This window comes from Scyliorhinus canicula, chromosome 9, assembly GCF_902713615.1.
Source record: "Scyliorhinus canicula chromosome 9, sScyCan1.1, whole genome shotgun sequence".
In the NCBI taxonomy this organism is placed as follows: Eukaryota; Metazoa; Chordata; class Chondrichthyes; order Carcharhiniformes; family Scyliorhinidae; genus Scyliorhinus; species Scyliorhinus canicula.
Genome location: NC_052154.1, coordinates 191,638,806 through 191,660,581, shown reverse-complemented (window position 1 = coordinate 191,660,581; position 21,776 = coordinate 191,638,806). Strand labels below are relative to the sequence as shown.

Genomic DNA, 21,776 nt, shown 5'->3' with positions numbered 1-21,776 from the left:
GAACACATCAGCTCAAGTGTAATAGTCAATTCAAATATGAAATTCTAGTTTCCTTCTCCAGTTCACAATACAAGGTTGAACCTAATTACGCTATCTTTTACAGGAATACATTATCCACGTGGATCCAGTCAGCCAATTAGGCCTAAACTCGGACAGTGTGCTGGGCTACAGCATAGGAGACATCAAACGCATCAATAATATCGATACACCTGAACTGTTACCCTGTGGCTATTTAGTAGGAGAAAGCAACACAATCACAATGTCATTGAAAGGTATGAACATTAATAGGAACATTATTCATTGTGTAAAATTCTACCTGATTTTTTTTAATGTGAAGTTCTGGAATCCAGACGTGGAGGCTAAACGTAACCCGCAGTCTCTCAGACTTATCTGAGAGGCAAATTTGTAACTACAAGTTACTGATTTCACCGATAAGCACAGGAACAGAGAAGGTTAGTTCCCTCAAGGCTGCTGTTTCCTGACGTCCCCTGCTGATTATGCTGAGCATTACTGCACCATTCCACAGGCGACTGTAGTTAGAATTTCTAAATACAATTATGTATATCCTTGAGTTTGATAGGTTCAGACATGTAAGCCCAGAATTTTTAGAAAGCCCGCCAAAACCGTAATACAGCATTAAAATGCATAGTGCAGTGTAATAACAGCATAATGCTGATTTTCCATGGGAAAGATTGAGAAATAGGTGATTGGTGCATTTTTACCTGACACTGAAATGTCATTGATTTTTTCTGCAGATTCTCGCTGCTGCTGCTTGACAGAGTCTGATGGTTCACATACAATAATGCAGAGCACATCATTCTCTGAATTAATGTCAGCCCTGAACAGGAGAGAAATTTATATGTAAAATTTTAGACACCGCAAGACTTATTTCTTTTTTTATAAATTTAGTATACCCAATTCATTTTTTCCAATTAAGGGGCAATTTAGCTTGGCCAATCCACCTACCCTGCACATCTTTGGGTTGTGGGGGCGAAACCCATGCAAACACAGGGAGAATGTGCAAACTCCCCACAGACAGTGACCCAGAGCCGGGATCGAACCTGGGACCTCAGCGCGGTGAGGCAGCAGTGCTAACCACTGTGCTGCCTAATGCACGATCAATTGCACGAAAGACTCAGATTGGGACAACTGTGGCTTTATTACAGTCAGATGCGTGGCCTCCTACTGCAGCTGGCGAAATGGCAGATCAGAAGGAGGACACTCATATTTATACAGCTCCTTGTGGGCGGAGCTAGCCGGCAGGGGCTACCGGCGAACCTGTAGTGCAGGTCCTACCTTACATCCCCTAATACAGGTGCACACAGTGGATCACCACACTGCCCTAACTTAGTCTTATTTCTGGTGTTTTATGGTAACTTTGCTGAGCAGTTTGAAAAATAATTTTCTTCACTGAGACCTACAATGTAATTCCTGTACCTTTGAACGCGGCAGAATGATTGCACACTGAAAAATTTAAAAGTTTCATTTCCTCAAGCACACTGATTCATGTACGTAGGTTATGGTTCCAGGATTTCCAGCTTAAATTTTAACACTTTAACTTTTAGTAAGGGGATAAGTTTGTCGCTTTCCTCAGCATTGTTATTTTAAACCTGTATTCCTGACGTGGTCTAATAGAAGTTTGCAAGAAATATTGTTCAACACACAATGAGAAGATTGGTGTAAATTTCAAAGTAAATTGCCGGTTACACCATTTCAGGAAATTTGGACAGTTCTCAACAACTTGTCGATTTCTCTGTGCTGTAGATTCTGTGAAAGGTTATCAATGATATAGAGCACAGAAGGAGCCCATTTGGGCCATTGTATTTATGCTAGCTCTTTCAGATAACTGGTCAGTTAGTCCCGCACACTCCCATCCCTGCTTCTTCCCTTTTAACCTTGTAAATTTTCCTCTTTCAAGTATTTATCCAGTTACTACCTAATCTCGGTCAACTAGTCTTTCAGCCTGTGAATTGTAGATCATAATAACATAGTTATGTCACATTACAAGTGTTGTTCCAATTTTGGGAGATATAATGCAAGTTGGAGGTTCAGGCAACAGAACTAAACCTAGTTCAAGGTTTGGAATCTACATTAAGATTGGGCATGAACCGAATGTTCGAATGCTAATACAAGTTACCACGCTGGTCACAGACACCAATTGTTTGACTGATTATCAGCATAGAACCTCTCTTCATAATGGAATGCTATTGCCCAACACACCAAGCAGAGGTGAGAAAGGTCAAAGTTCAGCTTCTTCAATCCCTCTTGATTTTACTCGCTTATATTTTTGTTGAAAGATTTTTATCCTTCTCTCATGCCAGTATTGTAATGATATGCATATTGACAAGGATGTAAAGAGTTCACAAGTTAATGATAATGCTTCCTCCCACTCGAGGGAACCACAGATCAGTCATATAAATATCAGCAGGGTAGCATGGTGGTTAGCATAAATGCTTCACAGCTCCAGGGTCCCAGGTTCGATTCCCGGCTGGGTCACTGTCTGTGTGGAGTCTGCACGTCCTCCCCCTGTGTGCGTGGGTTTCCTCCGGGTGCTCCGGTTTCCTCCCACAGTCTAAAGATGTGCGGGTTAGGTGGATTGGCCATGCTAAATTGCCCGTAGTGGCCTAATAAAAGTAAGGTTAAGGGGGGGGGGTTGTTGGGTTATGGGTATAGGGTGGATACGTGGGTTTGAGTAGGGTGATCATGGCTCGGCACAACATTGAGGGCCGAAGGGCCTGTTCTGTGCTGTACTGTTCTATGTTCTATGTTCTATCATGTGACTCAGGGATTCTGGGATTAGAAGATGATTGGATGATTAGGAGTTAAGAGTTTGGAGAGAGCTGGATAAGAGTGTCAGACATGGAGAGCAGTTGTATACTTGAGAGTTCTGTAAGTTAGAGATAACATAGTTTTATACAATACTTTAGGAATATGAACAAATCTTAGTTAGTATGTAATAAATTTATAGTTAGTTCGTTAACAAAGCTGTGTGTTCTTTATTCAACATTACGCATCTGAGCCATCAAGGTAAAGCAGAATAGAGAATACAAGAAGTATCAGTAGGGTTGGCATTGTGCCCTGCAAAGCAATCCTCCAATGCTATATTGTGTAAATGCACTCCACGTTGTGGAACTGAGTAATTCAGATGTGACGTGCCCCAGTGTTCATCTGAGGATCAGTGTCCAAATGCGCTGGAACATTAGCAGAAATACTGTCCAGTTATTCTTGGAGGTAACAGCATGGGCAAGTCCATTTGCTGAGGGGAGATGAAGGATTGGTGTGATCCGACAGCATGGTCAGCTCAGCCGACTGCCCACAGGGGAGAAATAGGTCAAGGACAAACACAAAGGGTTGTCTCAACCCATTAAACCAAACTTTGGGACAGTCCTTGCCATCAGGAGGGGGAAGGAGAGAAGGGGGAGGAAGGGAGGGAAGGCAGGATGGGGGAAGGGAGATGATGGAAGAAGTTGTTACGCTTTATTCCAGCATTACAAAAGAGTAGGGCAGCATTATTAGAACATAGAACATAGCACAGTACGGCACAGAACAGGCCCTTCGGCCCTCGATGTTGTGCCGAGCAATGATCACCCTACTCAAACCCACGTATCCACCCTATACCTGTAACCCAACAACCCCGCACCCCCCTGCCTTAACCTTACTTTTTAGGACACTACGGGCAATTTAGCATGGCCAATCCACCTAACCCGCACATCTTTGGACTGTGGGAGGAAACCGGAGCACCCGGAGGAAATCCACGCACACACGGGGAGGACGTGCAGACTCCGCACAGACAGTGACTCAGCCGGGAACCGAACCTGGGACCCTGGAGCTGTGAAGCATTTATGCTAACCACCATGCTACCGTGCTGCCCTCATTATTATTTGAATATGCTGCATAAGCAGAATCATCAGAAACAATTCAGACATTTCAGGTAGAAAGAAAATTTATGTTGGTTTCAGTGTTCGCTGTAATTCAAATCTGCGATGAGTGTAACCTTGGCTGGGATTTTTCTGAGCTGGTAGGAATTCCACTACCAGGGCAATCAGCCCAGCAGTGTCACTGATAGTAGCGACCTTTGCTGGGGCTACACGTACCCGAGAATGACGGGTGACTTGGTTGTCGAAGGGGGAGGCCGTTGCTGGAGCAGGTCCCACTCAGGACAGAAGAGCACCCAAAAAGGAGGCCCCAGTGGAGCCTGCTGGAGGCCCCTGGTTTCCCTGGATGGTCTCCCCACACAGCGACAGGCTCAATTGATCTCAGGGCAGGCAAGTCGTCTGCCATCTTACCCACTGCTGGCAAGACAGCCTGATGGTGGGAATGTGTGATGCATGTCAGCCGATGCCTGGCCACTATTTTGACACATTCCTGCCTCCGAGGCAGGAAGAAGCTGGTAAAACCTGGTCCTTTATCTCAATGTCCATACAGATGTTTCGACCTCTTTTATATGCTGTTTCCTATCTCAAAATTATAATTGAGAAAGTTACCAGTAATAAGTCTGAAAAAATGTAAAACTTCTCTGTGATAAAGCCAGTGTTTAACAGTGTGGGGAATGTAATGGCAATGGATAAGTGACATTTTTGTGTGGTTCTTCAGAGGTTTAGTGAAATGGAGAAAAGTGTATAAATGAAATGACATGCTGCTTTTAGAAAGAGAAAGCATGCCTTACTCCTATCCTTCCTTTAACCCTTATCAATTCTGCTCTGTCCCTCAGGTTTGACAGAACATAGTTTGGATTCTCTCGTGTTTGAGACACTGATCCCAAAGCCGATGCTGCAGCGTTACGTCTCCTTGTTGTCTGATCATCGGCGGATCATTCTGTCAGGACCAAGCGGTACTGGGAAAACCTACCTGGCCAATCGGCTTGCCGAGCACATGGTGCTCCGGGAAGGGAGAGAACTGACAGATGGAGTCATTGCCACCTTTAATGTGGATCACAAATCAAGCAAGGTGACAAAATCAGTTTGTTCTAATTCTTGCCCAGTTGTATATTGTTTAGAGTAAGGGTGATGTAATAGATGTTGCTGATCATGTGGAATTTACAGTACAGAAAGAGGCCATTCACCCAACAGATCTATACTATACTGACGCAAATCTTCAAAGCATCTGCGCTGTATTTGTTTCTTTACTCTTTGATTGGATGTGGGCATCATTGGCAGGGCCAGCATTTATTGCCCAACCCTAATTGCCCTTGACTTGAGTGGCTTGCTAGGTAATTTCAAAGGGCAGTTAAGAGTTAAACACATTATGTGTGACTCCAGATTCACAGTAGGCCAGACCAGGTAAGGAGAGCAGATTTCCTTCCCCAAAGGACATTAGTGAACCAGATGGGTTCATAGGGGGGAAAAAAGCAGCTGCCGAGGTGGAATTTGAGCATTAGCCTGGGCCTCTGGATTACTAGCCCAGTAATATTACCACTATTCCACCATCTTCCTGAAATATGCCTCAACTATTCCCTGTGGTAGCGAGTTCCACATTCTAATTACCGTCTGGACAGACATTTCTCTTGAATTATTTGTTGCATTAATTAGTGATTATTTTTATTGATGGCTCCTCTGAAGTATTCTTGACCACTGTCCTGTCAAACCAATTTGGAATTTTACCCACCTCCATTAGGTGACTCTGTAACCTTCTGTATTTTAAAGGAAAGAGTCCTGCCTGATCAATCTAACCTCACAGTTCTGGCACCAGTTCCCGTACCAGCCTCCCCGGACAGGCGCCGGAATGTGGCGACTAGGGGCTTTTCACAGTAACTTCATTGAAGCCTACTTGTGACAATAAGCGATTTTCATTTTCATTTTGCATCTGTTTTTTCACCTTCACCAGTGCCACTCTATCCCGTTTGTAAAAGGAACACCAGAAAGCTATTCCCTACATTGGTGGAAATTCTGGGCAGCTTCTTCTGTCAGCAAATTCTACCATATTTATTGGAATGTTAATACCGCGACCTGCGTTGTATCAACTACACTGCAAATTGTTGCCCTTTTGATCTATTGAAGCAAGAGATAGTGCAATTAATCAACAGCTAAAAGTTCCCCGGCAGCCCTTAGTCAAGCCATAAAGTTTTACAGCACACAAAGAGGCCTATTGGGTCTGCGCCTCTCATCAAACAGCTATCTACTCCAATCCCATTTTCCAACACTTGGTCCATAGGCTTGTACGCTGGGGCGTTTCAAATGCTCACCTAAATGCTTCTTAAATATTGTGAGGGTTCCTGCCTCTGCCACTCCATCAAGCAGTGAGTTCCAGACTCCCACCACCCCGGGTGAAAATATTCCCCAAATCCCCTCTAAATTTCCTGCCCCTTACCTTAAATCTATGCCCCCTGGTTATTGACCCCTCCACTAAGGGGAAAATTCCTTGCTATCCACCTTATCTATATCCCTCATCATTTTGTACACCTTGATCAAGTCCCACTTCTCTGCTCGAAGGAAAACAACCCCAGCCTAACCCGCCTCTCTTCATAGCTGAAATGCTGCAGGCCAGGCAACATCCTGGTGAATCTCCTCCGCACCCTCTCCAGTGCAATCACTTCCTATAGTGTAGTGACCAGGACAGCACACAGTATTCCAGCTGGGGCCCAGCGAGCGTTTTATACAGCTCCATCATAACCTCCCTGCGTGGGCAACACGGTGCGCAATGGTTAGCATTGCTCCCTCGCAGCGCCGAGGACCCAGGTTCGATCCCGGCTCTGGGTCACTGTCCAGGTGGAGTTTGCACATTCTCCCCGTGTTTGAGTGGGTTTCGCCCCCACAACCCAAAGATGTGCAGGCTAGGTGGATTGGCCACGCTAAATTGCCCCTTAATTGGAAAAAATTAATTTGGTACACTAAATTTATTAAAAAAATAACCTCCCTGCTTTTATATTCTATACCTCAACTAATAAAGGCAAGTATCTCAGAAGCCACCTTAGCCCGCATATCTACCTGTCCTGCTGCCTTCAGCGATCTATGGACAGGCACACCAAGGTCCCTCTGATCCTCTATACGTCCGAGCGCCAGACCATTCATTGTGTATTCCCTTATCTTGTTCGTCCTCCCAAAATGCATCACCTCACACTTTTCATGGTTAAATTCCATTTGCCTCTGTTCTGCCCACCTGGCCAATACATCTATTGTCCTGTAATCTAGGCTTTCCTCCTCACTATTTACCACACCACCAATTTTCTTGTCATCTGCGAACTTAGATCTCCTACCTCTCAAGACTGAACTCCTGACAGTCTGTACTGTCAGGTCACTTGACTCTGTGAACAGGGTATCTCAGTCCAGCCCAATCCTATCCTCACCGGATGATCACATGTGGTGCCGTTGGACAGCAAACAGGAGTAACAAGTGCAGCTAATTTTTCGCCATTCGGAGCAGAGAGTTGTCACAGTCTGCTGCCTAGGAGGCTGGGATCAGTGAACTCAGTACTGTGCACAGATTAACTCTGCAACTCTGGACCAGCTAATCATTATCCATCGTTGGGGCAGGGTATCCCGTGGATATACAAAACCTATTACCTAAATGTTTTGCAGATTTTACGACGTATGTGCTAAGCACTATTGGATCATAGCACATTTCTGATTGCCGGCCAGATAAATTGGTATGCAAGTCATATGTCACGGACCATAAATAAATCTGTCGCTCAGTTAAAACTGTGATGAAGTTATAAAATTTAACAGTCTCTCAATGTTTGAGTTCTTCTCACTTTCGATGCCATGTTTAAGCACTTCCTGTATAGTGTATTGAGTCCGTAATCTTTTGCACCATTATTTCTCTGTTATATACCAGAGTCAAGATCTTGCAGATGCAGTCGTCCATTGTTGTCTTCATAATAAATTATGCATATTTCAGCTCATCTTGAAGAAAGCACTAACTTTGCAAAGGTTAAAAACGAGATCAGATCAAGAGGGCACAGGTTTAACGTGATTTGCAAAACAAGCAAATGTGATGTGAGATAAATCTTTTTCACACAGCGAGTGTTTTGGGTCTGGAATGCACTGCCTGGAGGTGTGGTGGAGGCAGGTTCAATCGAGCCAGTCATCAGATGATTATTTGTTTCGAAACAATGTGCAGGGGTTACGGGAAAACGGCAGGGGAATGAATGGCACTCAATCATGATGCTCTTTTGGAGAGCTAGTGCAGACGCAATGGGCCAAATGGCTTCCATCTGCACCGTAGTGGGCAGCACGGTAGCATGGTGGTTAGCATCAATGCTTCACAGCTCCAGGGTCCCAGGTTCGATTCCCGGCTGGGTCACTGTCTGTGCGGAGTCTGCACGTCCTCCCCGTGTGTGCGTGGGTTTCCTCCGGGTGCTCCGGTTTCCTCCCACAGTCCAAAGATGTGCGGGTTAGGTGGATTGGCCATGCTAAATTGCCCGTAGTGTCCTAAAAAGTAAGGTTAGGGGGGGGGGGGGGGTTGTTGGGTTACAGGTATGGGGTGGATACGTGGGTTTGAGTAGGGTGATCATTGCTCGGCACAACATCGAGGGCCGAAGGGCCTGTTCTGTGCTGTACTGTTCTATGTTTTTAAGGTAAAGATAGATAGTTTTTTGAAGAATAAAGGGATTAAGGGTTATGGTGTTCGGGCCGGAAAGTGGAGCTGAGTCCACAAAAGATCAGCCATGATCTCATTGAATGGCGGAGCAGGCTCGAGGGGCCAGATGGCCTACTCCTGTTCCTAGTTCTTATGTTCTTATGTTCTATGTAACATTTCTGTGTTTCTGTGGTATCTATAAAACCAAGGAAACCATACTATTGTTCCTGTGTTGCAAGCATTGATCACCAGTTGTGTAGATGTTTGAGAGTGCAGAATGACATGAGCCATTCTTGTTTTTCAGGAGCTACGTCAGTATCTTTCGAACCTTGCAGATCAGTGTAACAGTGAGACCAATGCAGTTGATATGCCGAGTGTGATCATCTTGGACAACTTGCATCATGTTGGTTCCCTTGGAGAGATCTTTAATGGCCTTTTAAACTGCAAGTACCATAAATGGTAACGGTCTTATTTATCTTGGTTTGCGTAGTTCAAAACTCTACTTTCCTGTTCGACCGCGAGTCATGACACATGCCGTAGCACAATAGCACTAGCGCTGGCAGCCTTCCAGTACTTTACCTGCGTGTTTCATTTACAAGTCTAGCCAGTGAATGTCGGCAGTGTATCACATGTGAACCAGTCCCTACTTGCACAGATTTTAGTACAGTTACCTGGAAACCAGTCAGGAGTGGGACAACTGCCTGATTTGCATTCCCCCTCCCGGTTATGTGAAGAATTGGTGGGAAGACATCCCGCTGACACTGCCAGCCCCACATCCATTTCACACTCGAATGAGCGTCAGGTGGCTGCAGGCAGGAGCTCCTCCCCTCCCTCGGGCAAAAGTCCCGCATTAGTGGCCGGCGGCTCGCTAATCCCTGTGGTAACAGAAGTGGAACCTCCGGAAAACACCGGAACCTAAGTCCTGGGACTGGATGGAAAGGTTTGTTTTTGGGGTCCCAGGGTGGGGAGGATAGCGACAAGGCCTGGGGAGGTGGAAAGTGAGCGATTGGGATGTTGGGGGTAGAGGTCCGGGGGGGGGGGGGGGGGGGGGGGAGAGACAGGAAGGAGGTCCACCAGTAACTGGTGGACCTTTATAGGCACACGACCAAAGTTAGAAGGGGGCTTCTGATGGGTGTTACCCCGCTATGGGCAGCACGGTAGCACAGTGGTTAGCACTGTTGCTTCACAGCGCCAGGGACCCAGGTTCGATTCTCGGCTTGGGTCACTGCCTGTGTGGAGTCTGAACATTCTCCCCATGTCTGCGTGGGTTTCCTCCGGGTGCTCCGGTTTCCTCCCACAAGTCCCGAAAGATGTGCTATTAGGTGAATTGGACATTCTGAATTCTCCCTCTGTGTCCCCGAACAGGCGCTGGAGTGTGGCGACTAGGGGGCTTTTCCCAGTAACTTCATTGCAGTGTTAATGTAAGCCTACTTGTGACAATAATAAAGATTATCATTATTATAAACTCACCCAAAAGCGGACTCATAGAATCCGTGCAGTGCAGAAGGAGGCCATTTGGCCCATCGAGTCTGTGGGAGGAAATGGAGCACCTGGTGGTAACCCACGCAGACACGGGGAGAAAGTGCAAACTCCACACAGGCAGTCACCCAAGGATGGAATTGAACCTGGGTCCCTGGTGCTGTGAGACAGCTGTGCTAACCACTGTACCATCCCACTCTTATTTTCTTGTTGAATTGTGCCCATATACTTGAGTCAGGACACCAGAGAATTTACCGCTTATTTTCAAACAGTGCTTTGGGAAGATTTATGCTTAGCTGAATTGCAGATGGGAGCTTGATTTTTCCATATCCAGTCTCAATCGGATCCTAAGAAGGCTGCATATATATATATATTTATTTGCATTGAGAATGTGGTGGTGCTCCTTCCTCTTGAGTTACTGCAGTCTACATGGTGATGGTCTCTGGAACTTATTACAATGGAGTCGCTTGCTGGCCCCTGAGGGCAGCTGGTGTGGGACCGGTGCCACTTTGAGACAGGACCTGGTAAAGACAGCAGGTTCCCTTTCTAAGACTACTCGTGAACCAGTTTGCGTTTTTTTTAAATGCCAACTCATGATTACTTTAACAGGGGCAGCACAGTGGCACAGTGGTTAGCACTGCTGCCTCACGGCGCTGAGGTCCCAGGTTCGATCCAGGCCCTGGGTCACTGTCCGTATAGAGTCTGCGCATTCTCCCCGTGTTTGCGTGGGTTTCACCCCCGCAACCCAAAGATGTCCAGGGTAGGTGGATTAGCCAGGCTAAAATTACCCCTTAATTGGAAAAAATGAACTGGGTACTCTAAATTTAAAAAAGAATGATTAATTCAACGGATATCTGTCTGCTTTTTATCCATTCCAGAATTTTTCACCTGAATTCAAATGGTTTCCCAGATAATTGTTAACATTTGACTATCTATTTTTCAGCCCTTATATCATTGGCACCATGAACCAGGCGACATCTTCCACTCCTAACCTCCAACTCCATCATAACTTCAGGTAATGTCTGCACCCCAACAGACTGGATCTCGCTTTAATTTGTCAAAGTTCCACATTGTTTTCTTATGTTCAGGGCACCCGTCAACTCTTGTCAGATTTTAGAAGTTGTTCTTATTAAGATCAATGTTTCAACACCCAGCCAGTCTCACTGAGGCCTCTCTTTTGGAATTAATGATCATGTAATCCAATTGCTAACCACGGGTACACAAGCTCACCAACTCCTTGTCAGCAGGAAGGCAAAATAAAAGGCTGAGAAAAACAGTCGCAATCTGAGTATCTGAAGCCAGAATTTAGCAAACTGTCCACAGACTCAAATTGTAGCCTTCTCCCTCACTGCTCTGCATGGTTCTGTATCTAACCATGAACAATTAAATGTATTTTCATAGAAGGGACCCATGGTGATGCATATATTGTAGATTGGTATTTAGAGAATGTGGGCTTGGATTCTTATGTGTGAAATGGAACATTACCTCCTTTTGTCTATGCTTACTCACACGTGCTCTCACACACTCACTCGTGCTCTCACACACTCACTCGTGCTCTCACACTCACTCACTCACACATGCTCTCACTCACTCACTCGTGCTCTCACTCACTCACACGTGCTCTCACACTCTCACTCACTCACACGTGCTCTCACACACTCACTCGTGCTCTCACACACTCACTCGTGCTCTCACACTCACTCGTGCTCTCACACACTCTCATACATTCACTCGTGCTCTCACACTCACTCGTGCTCACACACACTCACTCGTGCTCTCGCATACTCACTCGTGCTCTCACACTCACTCGTGCTCTCACACACACACTCACTCGTGCTCTCGCACACTCACTCGTGCTCTCACACTCACTCATGCACTCACACACTCTCACACACTCACTCATGTTCTCACACTCATACTTGCTCTCACACGTGCTCTCACACACTTTCACACGTGCTCTCACATATCCCCACAAGTACTCTCACACACTCCTATATATGCACCGACACATGTCCTCACACACACTCAAGCACACTTTCTGCATGTGCTCTCACACATACATTCGAACTCCCACATCGCCCGGGAGGGGGGGGGTGAATCCCGCCCTGCCACTCCGATCGCGGCTGCCAAATTCTCCGCTGCTGGTTTTTCAGCGGGGCGGGGATCACGTCGCACCGGTCGGGGGCCGTTGGCAATGCCCCCCCCCCCCCCCCCCCCCCACCCCGGCGATTCTCCGCTCCCCGATGAGTCGAGCGGGCGCCCGTTTTTTGGCCAGTCCCGCCGGCGTGAAATATACAAGGTCTGTACCTGTGGGACCTAGATCTGCGGGCGGCCTGCGGAGTCCTCGGGTGGGCGCGGGGGGGATCCGACCCGGGGGGGGCCCTCATGGTGGCCTGGCCCGCAATCGGGGCCACCGATCTGCGGGCGGGCCTGTGTCATGGGGGCACTCTTTCCCTCCGCGCCGGCCTCTGTAAAGCTCCACCATGGCCGGTGCGGAGAAGAAACCCCAGCGAATGCGATGGGATCACGGCAGCAGTTCTGTGCATGCGCCAGAACACGCAGGCGCTCCCGCGCCAGCCGGCGGAGGCCCTTCAGCTAACCACTCCTGCACCGGCCTAGCCCCCGGAAGTACGGAAGTGGGTCAGATTGCATATGGTCTGGGGTGAGCTTGATATGTCACATGACCTTTTCTTACATCATGCCTCCTTGTGTTGCGTGTGGGTCTTCTGACACGTCTCCCATGTGCTCATTGGTGCCCACTATAAACCTGAAGATCAGGGGATGGATTGTCCGCGTGTTTCTCAGCGGTGCACCGTTTGCACACGGCAGGATTCTCTCTTCCCGTCGCTTGTCAATGGGATTTTCCATTGATGCCACCCCACGTCACCGGGAAAAGCGAATCCCGACGGCCGGAGAATTCCGGCCCAGATAGTCAGGGACTGGGAAGTGAATTATAGAATTGGCTACTTAATCCCAATCACTGCAACTTGAAAACTGAAAACTCTGGCTGAAGAAACCTAAGTCTGTTGAACTTCAGAAGATGGACAGTTTTATTTCTGTGTTACAGGTGGGTTCTGTGTGCTAACCACACTGAACCAGTCAAAGGCTTCTTGGGCCGCTATCTTCGCCGGAAACTGATAGAAACCGAGATCAGTACCAGAACGAGAAACACTGAACTAGTCAAGATCATTGACTGGATCCCCAAGGTCTGGCACCATTTGAACAGATTCCTGGAAGCTCACAGCTCCTCTGACGTCACCATCGGTAATTATCGCCTTGATAGAATTGGCAAAACTACTTACTTTACTTTGAAACAAGGGGCTGGTTTAGCACAGTGGGCTAAGGCAGCTGGCTTGTAATGCAGAACAAGACCAGCAGAGTGGGTTCAATTCCCGTCGCAGCTTCCCCGAACAGGCGCCGGAATGTGGCGACTAGGGGCTTTTCACAGTAACTAGAATTATAGTTAAATAGAATTTACAGTGCAGAAGGAGGCCATTCGACCCATCGAGTTTGCACTGGCCCTTAAAAAGAGCACCCAACTGAAACCCACGTAGCTACCCTATCCCCGTAACCCAGTAACCCCCACTTAACGTTTTTTTTTGGATACTAACAACAGTTTATCATGGCCAGTCCACCTAATCCGCACATCTTTAGACTGTGGGAGGAAACCGGAGCACCCGGGGGAAACCCTCGCAGACATGGGGAGAATGTGCAGACTCCGCACAGACAGTGACCCAAGCCAGAATTGAACCTGGGATCCTGGAGCTCTAAAGCAACTGTGCTAACCACAGTGCCACCATGTCTTCCCTAAAAGGACATTAGTGAACCTGAAAGCTGTTTGCATCAATCGATGGCCATTGTCATGATCGCCATCACTGAGACGAGCTTTATACAGTAGTCCCCCGTTATACCGCGCTCCGCAATACGCGATATACGGCGGGGGGCTTATGGACCCCAACTGTCAGCTTCCCTCTCCAGATCAAAGTGAGCCGGCCGCTGAAATTGGCACTGCCGGCTGCTCTCTCCCTCCAATCAGCCGGCAGTGTCAATTTCAGCGGCCGGCTCACTTTGATCCGGAGAGGGAAGCTGCTCTCTCACTGAAACAATCAGCCGGCCGCTGAAATTGACACTGCCGGCTGCTCTCTCCCTCCAATCCAACTTTTAAGTTGTTAAAAATGCAGCAGTGCTTGTTTTAATTAGATCCACGATGGGGGTTTTAAATTTATTTAAAAATCTATGCATGCGCTTCCCATTGTGAGTCTACGGGGGTCTGACCTCTCCCCCCGCCCCCGTAGACTCACAATGGGAAGCGCATGCATAGATTTTAAAATAAATTTTAAACCCCCATCGTGGATATCTGCAGCTCGGTGGCTGTCTTGGAACCCAACACCCGCGTTATAAAGGGGGACTACTGTATTCCACACTTATTAATGAATTTAAATTCCATCAGCAGCCATGGTGGGATTTGAACCCATGTCCCCAAAGTATTAGCCGTCTTCTATTTAAAAACTCAGAGCATTTTCTTCCTCTAGATTTCCTGGATGCTCAAAGACAGAGACAACCAGAAAAGGTTGATAATATCTCACCCACAGGCAGTCATTGTGTGGGGTGGGCTAGGATCTGAAGGCAGGGCCCTCTTATTGACTTCAGACTTTCTGGCTGATCATCTCCATTGAGAACCAGAGCTACCCCAAACGGAGCACTTCAGAAATATCCACCTACCCTGCACATCTTTGGGTTGACGACGATGTCCACAATTACCTTATGAAGGGCAATTCAGAACCAGAGCAATGCGCACATCCCAAGAATGAATAAAAAATATACAGGCGGCTGACATAATGAGCCTTTACACTGTGAACTTCACTTTGGCATCACTTCAGTTTTCTATGAGGAAGAATAGTAACAGTTGAAGTTGCAGTTACATGTTTTTCTTGGATATTAATTACTTTTCTTCAATATATCAGTGAAAACCCTCACGCGCCATTTTAATTTCATTTCTAATTGTTCAGGTCCTCGACTGTTCCTGTCCTGTCCAATGGATGTTGACGGATCGAGGGTTTGGTTCACAGACTTGTGGAATTATTCCATCATCCCGTATCTGCTCGAGGCAGTCAGGGAAGGGCTGCAGGTACGTAATGGCCATGGGCTCAGCCTCGTTGATCAGAATGCCAAGTGGAGTTCACACGAATTGCTGATGAACCTTTTGCGCGTGAAAAGCGGTCTTTCAATAAAATAGTCATTCAATAAAAACAAGGCCAGTGTTCAAGTGCATCAACCCCTGTTTTTTTGAAGAATAGGTGGTTGTCAGAAAGAGCAATGTGAGAACGGGGCAGATACATTGGATTAGGATCACAATTTATTTGAATGTTAAGCCTCTACAATAAGTGTTCTGACTGTTTCTGTAAGTTTGAAATGACCCTTTAACTTTGTCCAGGCTTGAGATCGACCAATGCCACACTCTGTCAATCAAGTAATTTGCAGCTGACTTTATCTGTCCACGAGTTAACTAATACTGTTTCACAATTGCCATTCAATGTGAATTTATTTTTAGTTACCAATCCTGCTTTAAGAGTTACCTCAGCAGCGGGATTCTCCGGTCCGCCAGTCACGTATTCCTGGACCCTGGGTGGCAGCGGCATTCTCTGTTCCCGCCATCTGCCAATGGGATTTCCCATTCTGGCCACCCCCGTACCAGGTGGTGTGGGTGCCCTGCCATCGCGAACAGAGAAAATTGCCAGCGGAGAAGCCAGCTGCTGATGTTTACTTCCGAGGATAGCTTTAGGGTGGAATTCTCCGCCGTATCATTTGGCCGATAGTCGAAAAATTAAAGGGCTGCTGGGGCAGCAACTTAGTACTTGAAAGATCGGGTGCCTTTTTTAAAGGCCGATCTCAAATAAAAAATAGAATAACCCCCTGCAGACAACACTCCCACCTGGCACAGAAACCGCCCCCCCCCCCCCCCACAACACCACACCCCCAACAGAACACCCCCTCACAAAGACACGTTACCCCCACCCTGGGGCACTGCTCGGGAGTGACCCTCTCCCGCCTGAGTGATGCACTCACCTGAACTCCTCTGGCAGGTTCTGCTCACCAGGTACACGCCTTGGGAGACCTGTCATTGAGTCAAAGTTTACAGCCCAGCTTGACCATGCCACCTGGTTTTTAACCATGAAGCTAGTCCCAATTACCCACATTTGGCCCATATCCCTCTAAATCCAGCTTTCCCATATAACTGTCTAAATGCTTTTTAAAAGACAAACTTGTACCCGCCTCTAATACTGCCTCTGACAGCTCGTTCCAGACTCTCACCTCCCTCTCTGTGAAAAAACTGCCTCTCTGAACCCTTTTGTATCTCTCCCCTCTCACCTTAAACCTATGCCATCTAGTTTCTTACTCCCCTGCCTTTGGGAAAAGATGTTGACTATCTCCCTCATCTGTGCTCCTCATTATTTTAAAGAGCTCGAGAAGATCACCCCTAAGCCAACTACGTTCCAGGAAAAAAGTCCCAACCTCTCCTTGTAACTCAAACCCTCAAGTCCCGGTCATAATTCAAACCTACGCAAATCGATTATGTGACGGGGGGATTATCAGGCTTAGAGGGCTGATAATTAGATGGAAATTCATTGTCACGGGATTCCCGATGTTGAACGTCAGGATTCCCGTTGTCACTGGCGGGGGGCGGGGACAATCACGGCATGCCTTTATGGCGGGGGTGAAACTCGATTTGGTTCCCCCGCCAGATTTTCCGTGATGCCACCCGATGAAAACAGGAGCGGAAAGTTCCTCGCCCCTCGCTCCATCTGCTTAGTGTTGGTAATGTGCGGTCAGTTAAAAGGGATATTTTTCCTTCCCTGGTTTCCTTGAAATGTAATAAATCCTTCTTGTCTTGTAGCTGTATGGAAGGAGAGTTCCTTGGGAGGACCCAGCTAAGTGGGTGATGGAAACGTACCCGTGGTTGGCTACCCCACAGCAACATGAGTGGCCCCTTCTGTTACAGCTGAGACCTGAAGATGTCGGCGTTGATGGATTTATGCTCACCAGAGAAAGGGGATGCAGTAAACAGGCCCAGCAGAGTGACGCCGAGGGAGATCCCCTTGTGAGTTGGCAAACGATTAACAATCCAGTCGCAGTAGCCATGGCAACAAACTTCGGAACCTGATAGATCCTAAGAGCTCAGTTGACAAATTTGTTTCCTGGGTGCCTTAGCTGTGAAGCTGTTTGATGTTCTCCCCGTTTTATTGAGAAACAAATTTGATCAATGCTTCAAAGAGAGAAACAAACGTTGTCCCAGATCACATGGCTGCCAGGTGGTCATGCCCCACATGATGGGCTGGGGGATCCCAGTGCAAGGACTCCACGGAACTGCCCAGGACGTTTCAACTTCCGTTGGGCAATTCCTCTGCTTCTGGAACCTTCCGAAAGAAAGGATTTACACCAGTCCTAACTCATACAACTGACCTTCCCTCCCATACCCTCAACACCTCCCACCCCCGCTCCTCCCCCCCTCGATCACACCCCTGACCCCATGACTACACCCACAACTCCTGCCAACTCCTTGACCATCTGACAGCTCCCCCCGGCGACCCTACTAACATCCCAACTACTGCCCCTGAACCCCAACCACCACCAATCCCCAGACTATCCGCCCTCCCTCCCCTCCCCCCTCACCCATTCGCATGCCACCCGCATCCATCCACCTGCCACCCAAACCCTCTCGCCCACCAACCTGCCATCCTACCCCTCACTTGCCTACCTGAAACCGTACCCCCCCCGCTCACGTACCTGCCACCCTACCCCTTTACCCACTGGCATGCCACCCTACCCCCTCACCCACCCACTGACCAGCCTATCCCATTACCCACTTACCTGCATCTGCCACCCGACCTTCTCGCCCGCTTACCTTCCCTCCTAACTGGTCGAAGTGGCTGAGGCACGTTTAAACCAGAATACCGCAGCTGGTGCTGTAAAAAGAAGCGCGGCCTGGCTTCTTTTGACAATCCTGTTCCACGAGGGAAGTACCCCAGAAGTAGGCAGGCTCCACATTTCTCAGGAGACTCAGTTTGGAAGTCCCTGTGAGAAATGTGGTGCAGGATCCGGTGCACGGTGGGCAAAAAGGAATGGAATAGAAATCCGACGGTGATGGCCATTTTGGGGAGGATTCAGCCCAAAAAGAATCATTTGTTCCTTATCTCTCTGATAAACAATGTAGAAGGGAGGTTTAATTCAGTAAAGAAATTATAAAATGGCTGTTTAAAACATCCATAGTCATGTATTTCCTGCACTGGTATTGGATACTGTTTCATTGATTGATGTGTGTCACTGGGCCCTCAGATAGTAGCATGGCTCTGTCTTTGGTACCGCTTATATATTAATTTTTTAATGTTTGTAGCCTCCAATATTTGTCCCATATCTTTGGCGTCCATGTTCAAACCTATACTTCTGTTACTTAGTGGCTCGCCTTTGCACTTCAGTAGCCTCCCCTCCCACCCTCCTTGCGCACCCTAACCTCCGGCCCTCTGTGATTCTCCAGTTCACTGTGCCCTAATCTTGTGGGCAGGGATTACTCCAGGTCTCACCAAACGTGAGCCTGATGTGATGCTCCTTGCGGTGGGCCATTGGGGGTAACCCCTTAAGGGAGTTTCTCCCTAAGTCCACCCAAGGGTGACCCCCCCTCCCCACAATGCACTACCTGCCCATACCCTCCCCCTCCCAGAGACCCCCAGAAAAGGAGAACCCCCAATAGACCACCTTAATATGGAGATTCTCCCCCAGGGCCCCCCTTAAGAGGGAGATCAGCCCCCCCCCCCTTCCCCAGGAGTCGCCTTAATAGGGAGACCCCCTCAGGGACCCAATGAATAGGGAACGCCCCCACCCCTCCCGGGACCCCTAACTGAAGAAACCCCACATAGCGATCCTCTAACTGAAGGAGCCCCCGCCCCTCACAGAGAACCCCGAGGGAAAGGAGTCCCCCCCCCCACAGAGACCCGATACCAAATGAACCCCCCACAGAAACTCCCTAACTAAAGGGACCTCCCCTCAGGAATCCCCACAGAGACCCCCCGAACTAAAGGTCCCCTCCCCACAGAGACCCCCTAACTAAAAGGACCCCCATCAGGAACCCCCACCGAGACCTCCTAACTGAAAAGACTGCGACCTATTAAGGGGGGGAATCCCCCGATAAGGGGGTCCCAGGTGGGGTCTCCCTATTCAGGCGATGGGTGGGGGGGGGGCTTCCTAGTTGGGGAGTCCTGGTTGTGGGGTGGGGGGGGTGTTGGGTCACTCCCACACTTGGGGGAAGGGGGAGACACCCAGACAGTTGAGGGTGGGGCTGATTTGTGGTATGTGGGGGGGGGGGCTGATTTGCAATGCAGGGGAGGGGGTGGTGGGGTAGCCAGCTGCGAACATCACTATTGGGCCGCTTGTTTGAAACGGCAGACTGATAGCGGGATTCCCTCGGGGACCCCTCGTTTTCCTCGTCATGGTCTTAGGATAAGAGGCAGCAAATTTAAAACAGAGTTTTAAGGATTGTGAATCTGTGGAATTCGCTACCCCAGAGTGTGGTGGATTCTGGGACAGTGAGTAAATTTAAGGAGGAGTTAGACCCGTTGGTAATGGGTTGAAGGGCAGGACGGTGGAGTTAAGGCCAGGATGGGATCAGCCATGAGCGAATGGCGGAGCAGACTCAATGGGCCAAATGGCTTAATTGAACATATGCACAAAGGGACTTCCCAAAAGTGTCTGGTCGATGGGAATCATCTCTAATGTAACTTTTTCCTTTGAAACTGCTTTAGACCCATTGGATAAGAGCTTACAATAAATGGTGCTTTCAGGTAAAGAATAAGAAAAATCACAAACTGAAGTGCAGATGTCCCATTATGACTCTTAAGTTTCTACACTGGCAAATCTCTCTTCATTTATAAACTGAGAGCGTGAATGTTCAGTCAGTTCCTAATACAAAGAATGGTCACTCGATGGGCATCAAGGGATATGGAGAACAGGCAGGAATGTGGAGTTGAAGGCCAAGATCATCCGGGATCATATTGAGTAACGAAGCAGGATTGATGGGCCATATGTTCTACTCCTGTTCTATATCTTGTGTGCTCTAATATACTGAACATATTCAATTATTCTTCCTTTGCAGATGAATATGTTAATGAGGCTACAGGAAGCTGCAAATTACTCAAGTCCCCACAGTTACGACAGTGACTCGAATAGCAACAGTCATCATGACGACATTCTCGATTCATCTCTCGAATCCACTCTTTGATCAAGTGTCCTGCTAAAATAATCTTGCCACTTCGCTTCAGTGTTTCTCTGAATATTCCCACGGAACGTGAGGGCTTAAATACTTGACTCAGAAGAGAAACAATCAATAACTCACACCGTTGCATAGAGCTTCAGTTAAAAGAAAATGGGTCTTCATGTACAAGACACTTTAATTCAATTTTAAATATTGAAACCCTGGCGGGTGCAGGTAACCCAAGGGAGACTAAATTTTGGGCTTTTCCCCCCCTGTTTTGTTTTTGTAAACTCGGAACTGCACTGTTTCTTCATTTGATTGCTGGAGGCGTTTACGCCAAGCCAGTGAAAATGTTGTACACTGCATACAAAAGCAGTAACACCTGATTTTAAAAGGTATGGACTGACGTCAATGTGCCATGTACTGTCCTGGAAAGACTTAACCTATGCTGCTCTCAACCAGTCAGCAGTCACTGGACATTCCAACCAACTCCCATCATGATCGGAGAGTGAGGGGTGGTGGTGATGGGGGGGTCTGGGTGGGGGGGGGAAGGGAGGGGGGGGCGTCGGTGGATGCAAACCCTCTCAATTACAGGTGACTTTGGTGCTATGTTACCCACCCTTGTCGCTTTTTCTTGGAGTCCGCTGGGTTTGAAAAAAACCCAAAACTAGCCAAGCTCAGGTGTTTGGTCTTGTGATTTCACCCACAGTCTTCAGAGAGAATGTTTCGGTTTCTTCACCGATTGACCAAGAGCCGACGCTCGAAAAGACGGGCGGTACTTTTCAAGACCGCGAGAAACAGACTGTGGGACGCTTGGTAGAGCCGGAAATCAATATTGAAGATCCCCATTTCCTCCTCCTCTCACTTTCCTCACTGAAGATGCACGCGCACACATTTTGATTGTTACTAAGGCTTGTCTCCTCACCAGGACTGATAACACCTCCCACTGGAATTGCACTTTTCCTTTGCAAAAAAAAAAACACAAAAGAAAAGCTGGATTGAGCTGTACCTCAGCGAAGAAACGCAATCCTTCGGCCAAATCCACGCAAGCCTTTTTTTACAACGTCTGGTGCTGGAAGTAAATGATGCCTTACGCTCTCGCTCTCTCTTTTATACTAATTCTCCCGTTGCTTTCCTTCGCCGTTTTATTTTGTATTGTTTCAGGAAACAGGGCTGGAATCTCATCTCAAAATATTGAAAGAACCGAGACTTTTTCTTTTGGATCGGCGTTGGTTCGAATGACAGGCGAGTCATTTGTTCGAAGCGGGACAAGCAAGGAGGAGAATCGATGATTTCTTCTTTCATAATCAGTGTGCAACTTCGGTGTTGTGTCGTGACGGTGAATCCAACTTCGATAAAACGCTAAACTGCAAATCTGGACCTTTCGTACGAAAGACGATACTATCGCTGCAAAAAAAAACCTTGATGGACACTACAAAGATAATGATGTATAAATATCGAAATCATCCAGTGACTGAGTAATAGACTTTTAATTGAAGTGCTTCTTGTGCTGTGCTGTTGTCCCCTGCTTTTATGTGATG

The 21,776-nt window shown here is 47.7% G+C and overlaps 1 protein-coding gene across 11 annotated transcripts in view; it reads left to right on the top strand.

Annotated features, from left to right (window-relative positions):
• The window catches only part of nav2a (neuron navigator 2a), a 1,053,608-nt gene extending 1,032,840 nt beyond the window's left edge, over window positions 1–20,768 (top strand). For all 11 annotated transcript variants that reach the window (XM_038808368.1, XM_038808371.1, XM_038808364.1 and 8 more), the window contains 8 exons: window positions 104–272; window positions 4,712–4,947; window positions 8,818–8,972; window positions 10,936–11,007; window positions 13,060–13,256; window positions 15,002–15,120; window positions 16,888–17,091; window positions 20,137–20,768. In XM_038808368.1, the coding sequence (XP_038664296.1) occupies window positions 104–272; window positions 4,712–4,947; window positions 8,818–8,972; window positions 10,936–11,007; window positions 13,060–13,256; window positions 15,002–15,120; window positions 16,888–17,091; window positions 20,137–20,262 (1,278 nt within the window). In that variant the 3' untranslated portion in view covers window positions 20,263–20,768. The remainder of the gene's footprint in view (window positions 1–103; window positions 273–4,711; window positions 4,948–8,817; window positions 8,973–10,935; window positions 11,008–13,059; window positions 13,257–15,001; window positions 15,121–16,887; window positions 17,092–20,136) is intronic.
• Window positions 20,769–21,776: the final 1,008 nt, after the last annotated feature.